The 15,767-nt window shown below is 37.0% G+C and overlaps 1 protein-coding gene across 1 annotated transcript; it reads left to right on the top strand.

Annotated features, from left to right (window-relative positions):
• The first annotated feature begins 541 nt into the window (after positions 1–541).
• Positions 542–11,328, top strand: LOC148300494 (uncharacterized). Its single transcript, XM_088274687.1, has 7 exons — positions 542–2,029; positions 2,860–3,062; positions 3,734–3,865; positions 6,798–7,032; positions 8,522–8,697; positions 9,460–9,571; positions 10,171–11,328. The coding sequence occupies exons 1-7, from the start codon at positions 811–813 to the stop codon at positions 10,341–10,343; spliced, it is 2,250 nt and encodes a 749-aa protein (XP_088130813.1). The 5' UTR covers positions 542–810; the 3' UTR covers positions 10,344–11,328.
• The last annotated feature ends 4,439 nt before the right edge of the window (positions 11,329–15,767 follow it).

Consider the following 15,767-nt stretch of genomic DNA (forward strand, 5'->3'; position numbering starts at 1 on the left):
ATTCGTTAATGAAATCTTGGATATCGTTTTTGAAATTGCAGTTTATGATTTATTGCAAAAATAACATTTTCTCTTTTCTTAATATTTCAGCAATTCTTCACATGTTTTGGAAATACTGCACAAGGATTATGTCAATGGTGTCAGCCAGATGAGTTTTTTTTTTTAAATAGGTGTGTAGTCTATTATTGACTATTTTGTTCCTACTGTAGTTGGAGCCATAACTATGTTATTTATACAAATAATCGTGACTGGTACTTATAATATGTATGAATAGATTACAAAAATAGCGTGAAAAATAATTTAAACAACTGATTTTTTCCACATATTTTTTTCACTCTATATTGATAATAAATGAGTAGTTAGTTATATTTGTATAACCCGTTTCAAAATCAGTATTATTTTTGGCCATTAGCCTGAAATTTTTATGAGACGTTGCAGAACTCCTTCGCTCAGTACTTACTCCTGCGAAGGTCAGCCATTGGTTATTCCGGCGCTAGCTTCACGCTGTTCTCTTATATATATTTTTTTTGTTCAAGTTTATAAAACATGGAAACTGGGAATTGACAGTATGACAGCGTAGAGTTGTAAATATTGCGTTTCTTTATGAAATATTAATTTTTTTGGTTACAAAATAAAGCCTACAGTGTCGCGAGTACGTATTGTCATTATTTTTACGTCGCGAGTTTTTTCGAAAAACCTATTTTCTCACAAATGACGGGACATCGCTATCGTCATGATCGAGCGATTTAAAAATACTTTTCACCCTGGAGATCTCTATTAATCGCTCCAGTTTAACGCCGAAATCGCACGATGGATCCCGGCGAAGGAAGCGATAATCGCCTTTCGGAGAACCACGCGTCGTACGAGGACAGAGGGAAAAAATACAAACACAACGGCGGGGACGATATCCACATCCGAGGGGCCGTGACGCGGCCCAAGCAGCGCGCCCCCGGGAACCTGAACACCAACGGAATCTGTCCCTCCAGCGGAGAGCCCAAGGTCGGCAACGGCGCGCCCCCCGCGGACCCGTACAGCGTGGCGAGCAACGTGGACTCGGCGGTGGACAAGTGCTGCGAGGGCTACCCCGCGCCCGCCTGCCGCGGCTGGAGCCTCGAGGGCATCCTGCAGCCGGACGTGAAGATCAACAACACGGACGGGGAGGCGGCCGGCTCGTCCGAGGCCGACAACTTCGACTTACAATACCGAGGCGCGGGGAAGTCCCGATCGCCCGAGAACCCCAAGAATGGGATCGGCAACGATTTCAACATAAATGTTCCGTCTACGAGCAATTCCAACGGGCGAGTCTCTCGCAAGAGGAGCACTCGCAGCGGGCGGAAGGCGCGAGTCGCGCCGCCCTACGCGGACGACTCGTCCAGCGACACGGGCAACGACGACTACTCGGCCGGGTCCGACGAGTGCTGCATCTACACGTATCGCGGCGGTGAGCATCTGGCGGATCTCCCGAGCTCCTTCTTCTCCCTAGATATGGGGTTGGCGGAAGGCGCGGCGCTACCCTCGCCGCCCATTTTCCCCGTGCGCGCGCCGCGCTCGCGAGACTCCAGTCCCGACATGGACTACCTGGAGATGGACTTCGACCCGGGGCCGTCGTGCGAGGCCGACTCCGACAGAGAATCTAGTTTAGATTTGGACTTGGACGCCGCGCAGTCGGATCGCGTTCCATCCGACGACGAAGACGTCCCCGCGAATGTCCCCGTCCACGTTATCCCGGAGGTCGCGGAAGCTCCCGCGCCGACGGTGCGCGCCGCCAGCCCACCGGGGTCGCCCGTGCCCTCCACGAGCGGCGCGTGCCAGGCAGAGCGGGCGTGCGCCGCGGCGACGGAGCCGTGCGCGTCCGGGGAAGAAACGCCGGCGCCTGAGGAGGAGCCGGTGGGCGCGCTGATCCCGCACACGCTGGCCAGCGGTCAGGTGGTGGTGGTGAGGCGCACGCTGCGGAGCTGGCCGGCGCGAGAGGGGCCGCAGCACCACAGCTCCAGCGGAGACCTCATCTCTCCCGGGGACACGACGGAATGTGAGTCTGCCATTTTAACTTGATTAAAAAATTATAAAAGTTAGGTTTGTCGGGTTCGGTGAGCATTGCGGAGTATTGCAGTATTTGTATTCTGGATGGTACATTGTTTCTTAACATCATAAAATTGATAGGGATTCTGAATGAACACTGGTACTAGCCGCGTTTTTAAGTCGAGTGAGTTACATCATAAAATACATTCAATAATATCAAAGAGAATTAATTTGACCATGAAAACTTCTCTTTTATAAAATTTTATGACATGAAGTATTTATTGCTTAGACATGAGTGTATCACAATGTATATCACCGCAGTAATTTATCAGAGTGGAAAGGTGAATAAAATCTGTAGAATTATCCGATCATTAGGATTACGCGATTAAACTAAAGATACTTATAGACTACAATTTTTTACTCACTGAAACATGGCAAGAAAAATAGGTGATCATCAACATATAAATGAACCGGGATAATTCACTCCTGATTAATCCAAATGTTCGCCTCCGTAGTGTAACGGTCAGCACGCTGATCACCTTTTCTTCATGCGTTATGCATCATTGAATGGGGATAAAGGTTTGAAGATGAAGAAAAAGATTAATCCAATCCTAGTTTATCATAGATCTGAGAGAACATTACGTGTATAAAAGATCTACGTAAATCACTTTTTTTCTGTTAATATTATTAATATTATACCTCTATATTCACACAATTGAAGTCTACCTAAACCTTACCTATCTCTTACATCACGTTGTTGGAAAACATGGCTTAGAAGGTTTACTCCTAAGCTGATTGCTTTAAAGAAATTCATCTAAATAAATTGAAAATCATTCTCAGGTGATCTCCCGGAGTCTCTGTTGTGGGCTCCTTCCCCGGAGGGTCCCGCGGGGCACCCGGAGGGTCCCGCCCGGCCCCCGACAGGCCTGCTGGAGAATGGGCGCCACAACCTCGCCTCTGCCCTGTTCCACTGCACCATGGCCAAGAGGCTCACGGTGCACCGGACTGACAACTTCCTGCAAGACGAGGATACTTCCAATGTGGTACGGATATAATTTCGGTCCCGACTTAAGTTTTCTTTTTACAATATTGCACTTTGGATGTTTGAAGTTCAATTTCAATGTCCAATATACGAATTTGCACCAGGAAACTGCTTAGCTAGGTTTTTTAATCCCTAAGTATTTTCTCCGCATTGAATTAAGTCTTCTGCTTCCTTAAAATATTTATTTTGTTTATAATTTATATTTGAAGCACTAACTTTGTGATTTTCCATTTTATAATTAAAATGTAACTTTGTTTTAAAATCACTAAAAATATTTTATTATAACTTCATTATAATGTCTACCGGTTTCGAAGCTAACCGCTTCTTTATCAAGACTGATTAATACTACTTAATAATAGTATTAATCAGTCTTGATAAAGAAGCGGTTAGCTTCGAAATCGGTAGACATTATACTTAAGTTGTAATAAAATATTTATAGTGATTTTAAAACAAAGTTACATTTTAATTATATTTATTTTGTATTTATGTTATGTTTTTTACTGTGCAATTTTGTTATATATAAAAATACATAATCTCTTAGTAAAGATATCTCCATCACAAGAGTTATAACTTAGATATATAAAAGACGGTTTAATATAACAGCATGTAATTAGCATAATTATGAAATTTGTATAGGATTTTAATAAATACATGTTTTTGTGTTGGTATCAGGATGGTGTTTCAATAGAGCCGCCCCTGAGCGTGGCCAAGGTCATGGTGTGGTCGGAGCAGGAGGCGTGCTCGCGCCAGGTCACGCAGGTCAGCACCTCGGCTTGCGGAGCTACGGCCGTCATTAATGCTCTGGTAACCTTGATTCAACTAAAGTACATTATAACTAATCAAACCAAATTGTAAGATTATTTTCAAAAGTCTCCTTACTCTTGGATGTCAAAAAACAGCAAAATCAGTACACTACAAAAGTCGAAATATTTTCTTTTGCACCAACAGATGTCTCTGGTGTAATGATTCTGATTTCTATTCTTTATTTTAAAAAAAATGGAATAAAAATTCATTTAGTGCTCTCCTATTTAAAAATTACAAAGTACCTACTTACTAATTTTATACATATTTAGTATTTACTTAGAAACTGACATTTTGAAAAAAGGCAGACTATGGCAACAGTGTGAAAATGTGAAAAATTCATGGTTTATTCAAGATGAATGACTTTTTTGTTATTGTTGTATTTGTCCTGTTTTCATGCAATAATTTTAATTTCGTATTTCATCACATCAAGAATGTGATTTAAAGCTGATTTTGTAACTTAAATTAATTCACAGTAATAATTATTCACTTACGATCTAATCATATTGATAGTGTTAGCCTATGCTAGTTCATCTATATGAAGCCGATTATTAAAATTGGAGTATTTACAAGGCTAAGACCTTTTATTGGATGGTTTAAGTGATCATTTTATGCACTGGATTGTACTCATGATTTTCATATACTATAGGGTTTGCCAATATTAGGTTTCATTTTGAATAGCCCGCTATCTGGGCAGCTGCAACTTTTGAAGCTGTCATCTTTTGACATTTACGCTTACATAAAAACTACGCGATTAATAAAAATGCAACGATACACGCTTCAACAACGCATTGAAATTGTTAAAATTCACTACAGAAATGGTGAAAATTTTGCAATCACAGTTCGCGAAACTAAAGCTCTTTTTGGTCGTCGTGAAGCGCCTTCTCGGCCAGCAAAAGTGAAACTTGTTAAAAAATTTGAACTGTTGGGACAACTTAGTGATGTGAAGAATCGAAACGGTGTGCATCGCTCAAGAACAATTGAGAATATTGCTGCTGTAGCCCGCAGTGTTGACGAAACCCCAGGTTTGTTGATTCCTCGTCGATCTTTGGAATTAGGCATTTCACCGTATTTTGCATAAAGACTTAGGTTTTAAGGCTCTTAAAGTTTACTTAACACAAGAAGTCAAGCCGGTCGATCACCAGCAACGTCACATATTCGCAAATTGGGTCCTTGAAATGCATCAAAATGATCCGGATTTTCATCGAAAAATCATCTTCAGTGATGAGGCCCATTTTCACCTCAGAGGCTACGTGAATAAGCAGAATTGCCGCATTTGGGTAACGGAAAATCCAAGAATGCTTGTTGAAAAGCCTCTCCATCCTCAACGTGTCACTGTTTGGTGCGGTTTTTGGGCTGGCGGTGTGATTGGACCTTACTTATTCGAAAATGAGGCTGGTGCAACTGTTACGGTGAATGGATTGCGCTATCGAGCTATGATCAATGATTTTTTATGGCCGGAATTGGAAGATATTGATGTGGATGACGTTTATTTTCAACAAGACGGCGCTACGTGCCACACAAGCAACGAAACAATCAATTTGGCAACAAAAATTTCCTGGCCGTGTTATTTCTCGAAGAGGTGATCACAGTTGGCCCCCGAGATCTTGTGATTTAACACCTTGAGACTTTTTTCTTTGGAGCCACGTGAAAGATAAGGTCTATGCCTTAAAGATGGAATTTGTGAAGTTATCGAGGGCATACAGCCGCAAATGTGTGAATTGGTCATGGAAAATTTCATGAAAAGGTTATGGTGCTTCAGCCGTAGCCGTGGCGGCCATTTAGCTGATATCGTTTTCCATCGTTAATCGCATACTTTTCTCTTAACAATGCAATAAATATTCATTGATTTATCTTAAAATATACTAGTTTTTTTCAAATATCAAAATGAAACCTCTTATTGGATAACCCTATATATAGTTAAAATTGTGACAGAAAACATCACATTTTCAGTACAAACTTCATATGCGACATCCGTTTATGTATTTTGCAAGTTAAGCAGAGATCTTTATTTTATTATTGAGATTCTTTTTCCAAATTTATTACATGTATTAAGAATGTCACACTGTTTGTCAACTGATCATTTAACAGGCCAATGTGTCCGTATCTATAAAATCTTTAATATAAGATGTCTACTTTAAAAAAAATATTTATATATTTCATATTTTTGTCTTTGTTAAAACATTGTTTATAAAAACTGGAAAATGCAGATTCGTGAATCTGTGGTGATGTGACATTTTTCTTAAGTTGAGCTCCAACAAACTGTTGGTCTATCCATTCAAAGAGATTAATCAATATTGAAACACATTGTTATAGTATACTAATTAGGGTTATATACTAACCACAAGTAACCGCAAACACAACTCCTGTACAATGTTTTTTAATGTCTCACGCTCTACCAAAAGTAATAAAATAGAATGCTCAGAACTGTCTCCCGCTCTCTACCGACAATATGTTTCCCTTTTATGTATTAATTTGAAATCAAACACAGATTTTTTGAGTCTACTAAGTTGTACAACATTTTGAGTGTGTCCAAATACTTGTTCACAAAATCTGGATTATCTCCAATTACAGGAGTTATTTTCATATAATTTTTTGACATCTCATCAAAGATGAAGAAGAATATGGAAGTCTGGGCATTTACGGGGCTGACACATAAAAAATTAATATTGTGACAATTGTTTCGCCTTGTTAGGGCATTTTCAAACGAATGTGGCTTGTTCGACGACATTTGTTTGATAACAAGGCGAAACAATTGTCACAATATTAATTCTTTATGTGTTTTTGTTAATAAAATACAACTTAGTAGACTCAAAAAATCTGTGTTTGATTTCAAATTAATACATAAATTAAAATGGACTTCTACAAATTAAACGCCAAATCAATAAATAATATGTTTCCCGCTAACAATGTGTTATTTGGTTTCCCTTGTCAGCTGGGGCTCAACCAGCCGGTGGAGGTGGAGCGCGTGCTGGGCGCGGTGGAGACGCGCGTGCGGGCGGGGTGCGCGCCGCTGCCGCGCTACCTAGTGTCGCGCGCGCTGGCGGGGTGTGCGGCGCGCGCGCTGGCGCAGGGCCTGCGCACCGCACCCGTGCACTGCCGCCACTTCAGCACGTGGCCCGAGCGCGCCCTCTCCCTGTCCCACTGGCTGGCCTACTGGATAGGACTCGGTATGCTTCTATTCTTATTTCTCCGCCTCTGTAGTGTAGTGAGGTGCTACGACTTTTGAAATATTTCTTTTTTCTATAAGATATAGTACATTTTCTGGGCATTCCAAAAACATTGAAAATTGATGACTTTTGAAATAAGACGTTGAAAGGAGTGAGCGATATGTACATAACTATATGTATCGAATATATTGTCGCTAGCGGTCCACAGGCGTAGTTTACCTACCTGTTTGAAAAATGTTTTAACACAATTTATGGTAACGTACATAGAACTAGATCCAAAACACAGAAACACATCAAACAAAACCTAACACATACCTCTTTTGGTCAAAAAATCTTTGATTATCTTTTTTTTTTTTTTTTAAATAAAAAGATAAATATTTGTGTTTTTATTATTTTCAAAAATACTTCAATTTGATACTATTTCTGTGAGCTTAAGCGGCTCATTATTAAAAATTGGTATCAAATTGTGGTAGTGTGTTCGAACCCGGAAACTATGATCCAAGAGTCCGCGACACTAACCACTGGACCACAACCCGTCACTTTTTGAAGTTCCTGAGGCGAATACTGGGTGAAAAGTTGTATGATTTTGTCGGGAATGAGGATGTGAGGAGAAGGAGCCAACAGCCCCTCATACTGGAAGTCCTGAAGAGGAGAAGGTGGACACGGTTGCGACATGTCCTTAGAATGCCACCTGAGAGTATTAACCAAAGGCCAATCGTTCATTTAAAAACTAACTAACCAACTAACCGTCATGCTGCTTTCCGCAGGGGTAGATAAAGAAAATAGAATGCCACACCAATCTGTCTTTGCGAATAATCTTCGCCTTTAACATGTATTTATCTATTTTTACTAGTTTATTTTCTATAAGATTTTCTTATTTTTCAGTTGAAACTCATGATGTTTTTTGCATGTAACAACTTTTTAAATGAAGGAATTGATTATATCCATTACAAATTATTATACCTCAGACCAATATAACTGCCAGCTTCACGACTCAGGGCTATATGTTTACGTTTGTTGAAGTATCTAACAACTCGAAATTATGAAAATAACACGATGATAACTAAAAAATATAATTTATTATATCTTATATCCTTTATTTGTTGTTATTAGAATGTATTTTGTTTGTTAGACCTTAAATCACCCGTAAATGAAAAAAAAATATATCTAGAATGCATTGCTGTGTCCTTCATCTGGGTTTATTCGATCCGAATAATCAGCGAGAAATATTGATGCTGCAGAATTAACCCAGAGAATTGCCTGGCCAAGGCTAATTCTCTGATTGGCCACTATGTACTACGGCAGTCTTCAGAGACTGTATTTGTATACACAGATAAATAGTCAAATCTATACAGATGTGACATTATCTATCACAACTCGAAATATTGCAAAAAACATGACAAAATCTTTAAAATAATATCTGAACCGATGTGACTATTTATCTATGGGCATACATGTATTATCGTGTGCGTTCATGTTGCATGTCCAGGCGCGGTGCCGATAGTGACCTTGAACCTGCAGGCGGGCGTGCAGGACGCGGCGCGGACCCCCGACTCCTGGCACCACCAGATGGTGTTCGGGGTGGGCCCGCGGGGGGTGTACCTCTCCAACCCGCTGGAGTGCGTGGAGGAAGGAGCACTGTGGCATCAGCTCTGCTCCGATTCAGTGAGTATCCCAACAGACTCCAGTATTCACACAATAACATTGTATCGCATCATTTTCAAACACCGTATGTGAAGCTAAGTCTAAATTTTTTCCCTGGAACGTTGAAGCTTAAAGAGGGGGTAGGAGCTGTTTCTTATTATTATTTTTTATCCATTTTTTGTCCGCCTTCATAGTGTAGTGGTTAGCGCGCTAGGCTACCATGCTGGAGGTCCCGGGTTCGATTCCCAAGAGGGTCCAAATAAATATTAGTGATTTTTCAGTCTTAGATTATTAGTCTCAGATTATTAGTGATTTATTTAATATGACCCTGGACTGGTACCTGAAGCGGAAGGCTGATCACATTTCCTTCGTGTATTTAACGATCAAGATAACACTGCTTCTATACGATGCAGTGCCCTATGCACCATTGTGTTGCGGATAAGGGTTAGAAGAAGAAGAAAAAAAATTATCGGTGGAAACATCTTTGTCATATTTGGGGGGGAGGCTTCAGTCATCTCCCAAAGACACGAAACATGTTTCACAATGGATTTGAAGAAATACATAGTGGTATTTACTAAGTAAAACTTAACTTATTAATTTATATTATCACTAGTGCAGATTACACTAAACTAAAGGGTATTCGATGGAAACCAATAACAATATTAGTGATTCTTATGTCAGTGAGTGACAACATTCTATATGTAAGATCCTATGGTTCTGCGAGTGGTTGGATATGATGTAATACATTTCTGAAAGTAATTCCTTGTCAAAACACAATTGCAGGTATTGTTAGTTAGAAGAAAGGACATAGTGAGCCGATGGACTTGTGACACGGACCTGTCTCCCCTGCTCCATGTTCCCGGTGATAGTCGGTGGAGAACTATGAATGTTCTCGGTGAGTATGAACCCTAACACACTATCACGCTTTGAAGTAAAATATTATACCTAAATGATCAGAGGCTCATAAGTCCTAAATATTGTGTGAATTTTTTTGATTTAATGGGTTAGCAATTAATTTTTAGCATAAAGAAGAACAGTTAAAGAATGTTAGCCATCGTTCCATATTTTTTTTCAGTATGTTTGACATGATATTTTTACATCTAATATTGATTCAGCAATTTTATAAAAGCCAATGTCAAGATGATGTTTTTTGAACAAATGGAACCATAGAGAAAATGTAATTAAATGCATAAATTATTGAGTTTGTCATTGGAAATTTTGATGCAACATATTCATATTAGAATAGATCAGTTGTGAGTAAGATGTTTACGATTTGGCACGATCAGGTATGCCAAATACTTGAAAGCGGTCAGGTTAGGAGTCGAAACAATCGGTGGGTGTGTATGAGGAGATGCATGAACGTGGCGAGGAATGTTTGCAATGACAAAGTGGTGTGGCGTTCTATTCTCTCTGCCTACCCCTGCGGGAAGCGGCGGATGGGTAGTTAGTTACATAGTTAGTTATGTTCATGATTTAATGATGGTAATATTTCAGGGCAAGTAGTCAATGTGATAAGGGAGTCGCACACGCCGAGCGGGTCCACCCGCACCAGCCACGTGCGCATCCCGGCGTGCTACGAGGCGGGCATCACCATCGCCGCCGTGCTCGGCTCCGAGGCACACCGCCGCCTGCTGCAGGCTCCTGAACTCCCGCTTCTGCATCAGTAGCATCCTCACCTCGCCTCACCCGGGATGAGTCTAGGAATACAGATTACGCGCAGTTATAATTGTGTGAAGTAGCGGCTCCACGTGCAGACAGTTCTCGAGTTACAAACGAGTTTTATGCCTACTTTTGTCCCTTTTGCATATGTTGATACAATTCTTATGTTAGTGCTGAATTCTCATTTTTCACGGAATATAAAATTATTCAAAATTGATTGAATTCTCACCTGTGGTAAGAGAAGGGGAATGCTATTTATTTATAGATTTGGCGTTTAATTTGTAGAATTCCATTTTAATTTATATATAACATATTAAAATCAAACACTGATTTTTAGAGTCTACTAAATTGTATCTGCCTTTGTGGTGTAATGGTTAGCGTATTCAGTGCTGCAGGTCCTGAGTTCGATTCAAAGGGAGGGTAAAAAAAATATTATTGATTTTACACTAATATATATTTAGTATTACCCTGGACTGGTGCCTGAAGCGCAGGAGTAATCACCTTGCCTTCATGTAAGTGACAATCAAGATAACACTGCATCAATACGATGCAGTACCCTATGCACCGTTGGGTGCGGATAAGGGTTGTATTTTATTATTAAAAACACATAAAAATACAATTTGTGACAGTTCGAAATAGCATTTTCAAACTACTGTCAATGTCAGTAGTTTGAAAATGCCATAACAAGGCGAAACGACTGTCACAAAATTTATTTTTATGTGTTTTTAATAATAAAATACAATGTACTCTATCCGGAGCATGTGTAAGACAGAGGATATCGTTAGGTGGGGACGACAACGAAGGCGATACTGGAATGAACATATAAACGGAATGTCAGAAGACAGACTTCCACGTATCGCCCTTCAAGGTAACCCTGAAGGACGCAGACCTCCGAAAAGATGGAAAGACAGCTGGGAGTCAACATCCCAAGAGCGACATGCGGAGGCACAAACAGATCCCGAGGATGTTCAAAAAGAAGAAATAGAATAAAAAGAATTTACTCTAAAAGTTGATGTTTGATATTTAATATATGAAAGCTATTTACTTTGCAAAGTTCTCAACTGATGATAGATAGCTTCATCTGAGATACAAAAGCGATTACTTAATTATGAGATGGTGAACATTACACGGTGTACAAAGTGTAAAAAGCCCCAAATTCATATAATTTTTTTTTTCTTCTAAAACATCTAATAAAACATTTATCTTGGTATTGAATATGTACCTACGTTTCATAATAATAACACGTTGTAAATGTAAAATACTTTTATTTTTAAGTAAGATCATTTTAATAAAATATGCATTGTGCACAAATTACAGATAAAAATTTCAAAAAAACTTTTATAATTGGTAAAAATAATGTGTAAATCGAAAAGGTCAACACCACCGGGTGCATTTTCCATTTAGATACAGGCAATTGTAAACCCTTTTTAGTAATGCTACCGCTGTTAATAATTAATTTGGCTATGATCATAGGAAATTAAAACTTGCAGACTCAAAAATGTTATTTATTCATTCTATATTCGCGCGCATCACACTTAAGTGGGTATAGAAGGGTTTGTTTTTACGTGATAATTTTAAGTGAATAGGGTAACATTTTTGCAATTATTTTTCTATATATCAAGGTCAGTATTCAGATTTCAAAATAGTTTAAAGACGGAATGGGAACTCGGGCAGCTTTGATTTATGTGAAACGGGGATATAAATATCGGCTTGAAAATGGGAAAAATGTAAAAATCAAGATTGTTGAATTGACATTTTACTCTATTTAATAAGCACATGTTGGCGAATTGAGAACTGCTTGTATATTATTCAGTATTTATCTTATTCCGCTTGTAATACCGAAATACACTGTCAAGAAATGTGCTGCCATTGGATGCGACACTGTAATTTCCAATATATTGGCGTGTTCAACAAGAAAGTGTTCTTCGTGGCGTATCAATTATCATTGACTAAGAAATACGAGGATTACATATGTATACATACATATTTGATAATTGATCATTCTGTACTATTACATATTATGTTCAAACACAATTGGACCCTCAAGGACTAATTCTACATAAGGAAGAACTTTTCCATGTCCAGAGTAATATTTCAGCTAGTTAATTTAATTTGGTCAATGCAGCGATTCGTGGTATGAATTTTTGGCTAACCAAATCGCGATTTCACGCAAAATTCATAGAGAATAAATAAAATGTACCATCTGCACAGATGTAAAACAACAGAAAAATAAATTAAATGAAAACTATAAAGGACCCAAAAATTAATAAATGGCGTTAAAAATAGCATTAAAAAAATGCAAATACATTACGTATATCCATTTAGACCACTTTGAGAAAATGTGGTTTAAATTGATTAAGTCCCTCTTCCTAAGTATAAGAAGATATAGTCTCTTGGAAGTCACAGTGTAAAAAAATAAAGCAACATGTATATTTTAAAAAAACATAGCAAAAAAAACAGCAAGTAGCAAAACATATGTTAAACATATAAAATTTTAAGAAAAAGTTAAGCCAATTTTTGTCAGCTGAGTTATTACTACATATGTTACTCTTCAGCAAATTTATTAAATATAGTTACTCTTCGTGGCTTTTAATAAATAATATATAATGGAATCATGATACAATGCATACACATGTATTTAAAAATCATTAAAATATATTTTCGTATGATTTTTTACTTTGTATTAAAATATCTATAATAATCTGCATTTTAGTATATAATCCCTTGTAAAAAAATTTAGCCCTCGATAACTCATCCTATTATGTACCTTCATAAAGTGAAGAAAACTGTATTTTATCACTTTTTTATAATACAATTGTGTGATATATTATGTATTGTAAAATTTTAAAAGGAATAAGAACATTAATTTAAAATTACTTTATTTTTCCCACAATTTTGTGACAGTACAATTTTTGTTTTTATTTGTTACCTTAAACACTTATTATTTCATAATAAATAAAGCGACAAATGAGATGAATTATATTATTTCTGATGCATTCACAGTAATTTCCAGGCTACTGCAAAAATGGTGGTGAAATCAAATTGATATTGTTCGTGATTATTGATATGATACATATGTATAAAACAAGTCACTTAAATTTCTTATATTTTCGCAATGGAATGGCATGATTTCTAACTCTATTAGCACGTTTTAGCTTTTACGAGGTGATAAACTCTTCAGTGCAATCTAAAATATTGAGAATTGATAAACCTGTGTATATTTGTTAAGTATATATTTTATTTGTTTTGCCATGTTATTTATTTTTAGTTGTATTAAAAGTTCTCGATTTATCGTGTATGATTGAGTTTTATATAATATCTGAAAGAAAATGGTGTATTTTAAAGGAATTGTATATCTTTAATATTTTTATTTAAGGCTTAAAATGTTTGTAAACTAATGTCGATATGAAAAATCTAAACCTGACATATCGCTCACTCCTTTCAACAACGTCATATATCAAAAATCGTCAATTTTCAGTTGTGCATGTTTTCGGAATGCCCAGAAAATGTACTATATCCCAGCAAAAGCGGCATATTTTTAACTCTCAATATTAACCCGCTACAGGGCAAAAAGTTTTGTTTTTGCATTTTGATGAAAAGGTATTGCTTAATTATTTTTTTAAATCTATATACTTAATATTTTTCAAATGGAGAAAAAACATTCAGGTCTTTCTTAAAAAGATCTGTTGCACAGTAAAAAGTTCATAAGTGGCTTGATATTTATTTTTAATACATAACATTATATTTTTCAGGTCGTGATGGTTAGTAAGTTACATTATATTTTTAAACTTTAAAAATGATCTCCGGAAAAATCAAGTTTTTTGATAAATGACGTTGTTGAAAGGAGTGAGCGATATGAATCTAACATTGCGATCATTGCATCATACATATTTATAGTTTTGTTACAAAATTTGAAAGAGGCTTCCACTTGTGTTTCACAAAGTAAGACGCCAATTTGATGAAAATGCAAACTTCTAGTCATTAATTTATTTATTTTTGTTTGGAATAGACATTGTACAATTTTCACTGTGGTGTAAAAGCATTAAAATAACATATTTCTGAATTATATAATCATTATGGTAAGTATTTAAGTAATTCTTTTTTATTTAGACTTAATTTCAGCTCCTTGTTAATTCACTACTGATGACAAAATGTATACAAACACATTTTAGCCATTTCCCGAGTCTTCGAGGAAATGTAATTTTTATGACGTTGTATCAGTTGTGCTAGGTATATTTTATTAAATGTAAAAACATTGTTTTATTACTAGATAGTAACAGTACTAGTTCTATATAGTATAATATACTTCAAAGTTTGCTGAGATAAGAATGAATTAATTTTTTTTCTTATAACTTGTAGTGTTTGGCTGTATCAATTTTCTGCCAAGATTTTAATTATAATTAAATTGTTGCCATTATGAAAATATATATTTTGTGGAGTGAACTAAATTCTTTATTTTGGTAATACTTTTTTTATTGGCATTTTTAGTTTAATGCATAAATTTTGTATTTTGCATAAAATCATTATTAGAAACACTTAACTTGGTGATTTTTCATAATTTAAAAACAATTTTGTTTAAAATCACTATGCATACATATATCTAAGTTTTTTTTAGTTATAATTAACTTATTTCTTATTTTAAGCATTATCTACAATTAATGGTGCATAGAGAACTAAATTGTGTCGAAGTAGTGTTATCTTAATTTGTTAATTTCATAGATGCGATGTGGTCAGTGTTGCGCTTTGAGTACCAGTTCAGGGAGTCAGTAAATAAATATTACAGTTAAAAATCCTCAGGAATTAAACTCAGGCCTTCAGCACAGTATCCAAGTGTGGCAAACACTACACCACACACTTAAGTATGGAAATGTACAAGTTATATAGTAGGAATTAACTTACAGTAAGGGCGTTTGTCTACTACACGGGATTTCACCGTCCGGCAGTCCGGTTTTGAAAAATGAAAACGACCACGACAGTTTAGCGTGATCGAATTTACGCGCAACGTGTTCACGCACCGATCAAGAGCTCGGATCCGAAGAAAGATGGGCAAAAGCACAAGCCAATCGTCGTTTTAAAATGCTAACTGACGTGCCGGACGGTAAAATTACACGGAATTCCGGGTAGTAGACAAACGCCCTAAGTTGTATTGTATAGTGATTTTAAACAGAGGTATATGAAGTTTTTTGGTTTTGATGAGTATTAGTGTTGTATTAAGATAATAAAAATATATACCTTTCATGAGTACGCAGCAAAGAATTTGCATAAACAATTGTTTATTCCGTAATACACTTGAATTGTAAAAATTTTGCTTAAAATATGTCACTTGTTGTTTTCGCATTTCATACAAATCTGTTAGACGTTGTAAAACAATATTTTTGAAGGTCATAGTAGTAAATACAACACTTAGTACATCGGTATTTGAAAACAGTTAT

This window comes from Brachycentrus maculatus, unplaced genomic scaffold (genome assembly GCF_059751285.1).
Source record: "Brachycentrus maculatus isolate JH-2025_06_01 unplaced genomic scaffold, ASM5975128v1 h1tg000706l, whole genome shotgun sequence".
NCBI lineage: Eukaryota > Metazoa > Arthropoda > Insecta > Trichoptera > Brachycentridae > Brachycentrus > Brachycentrus maculatus.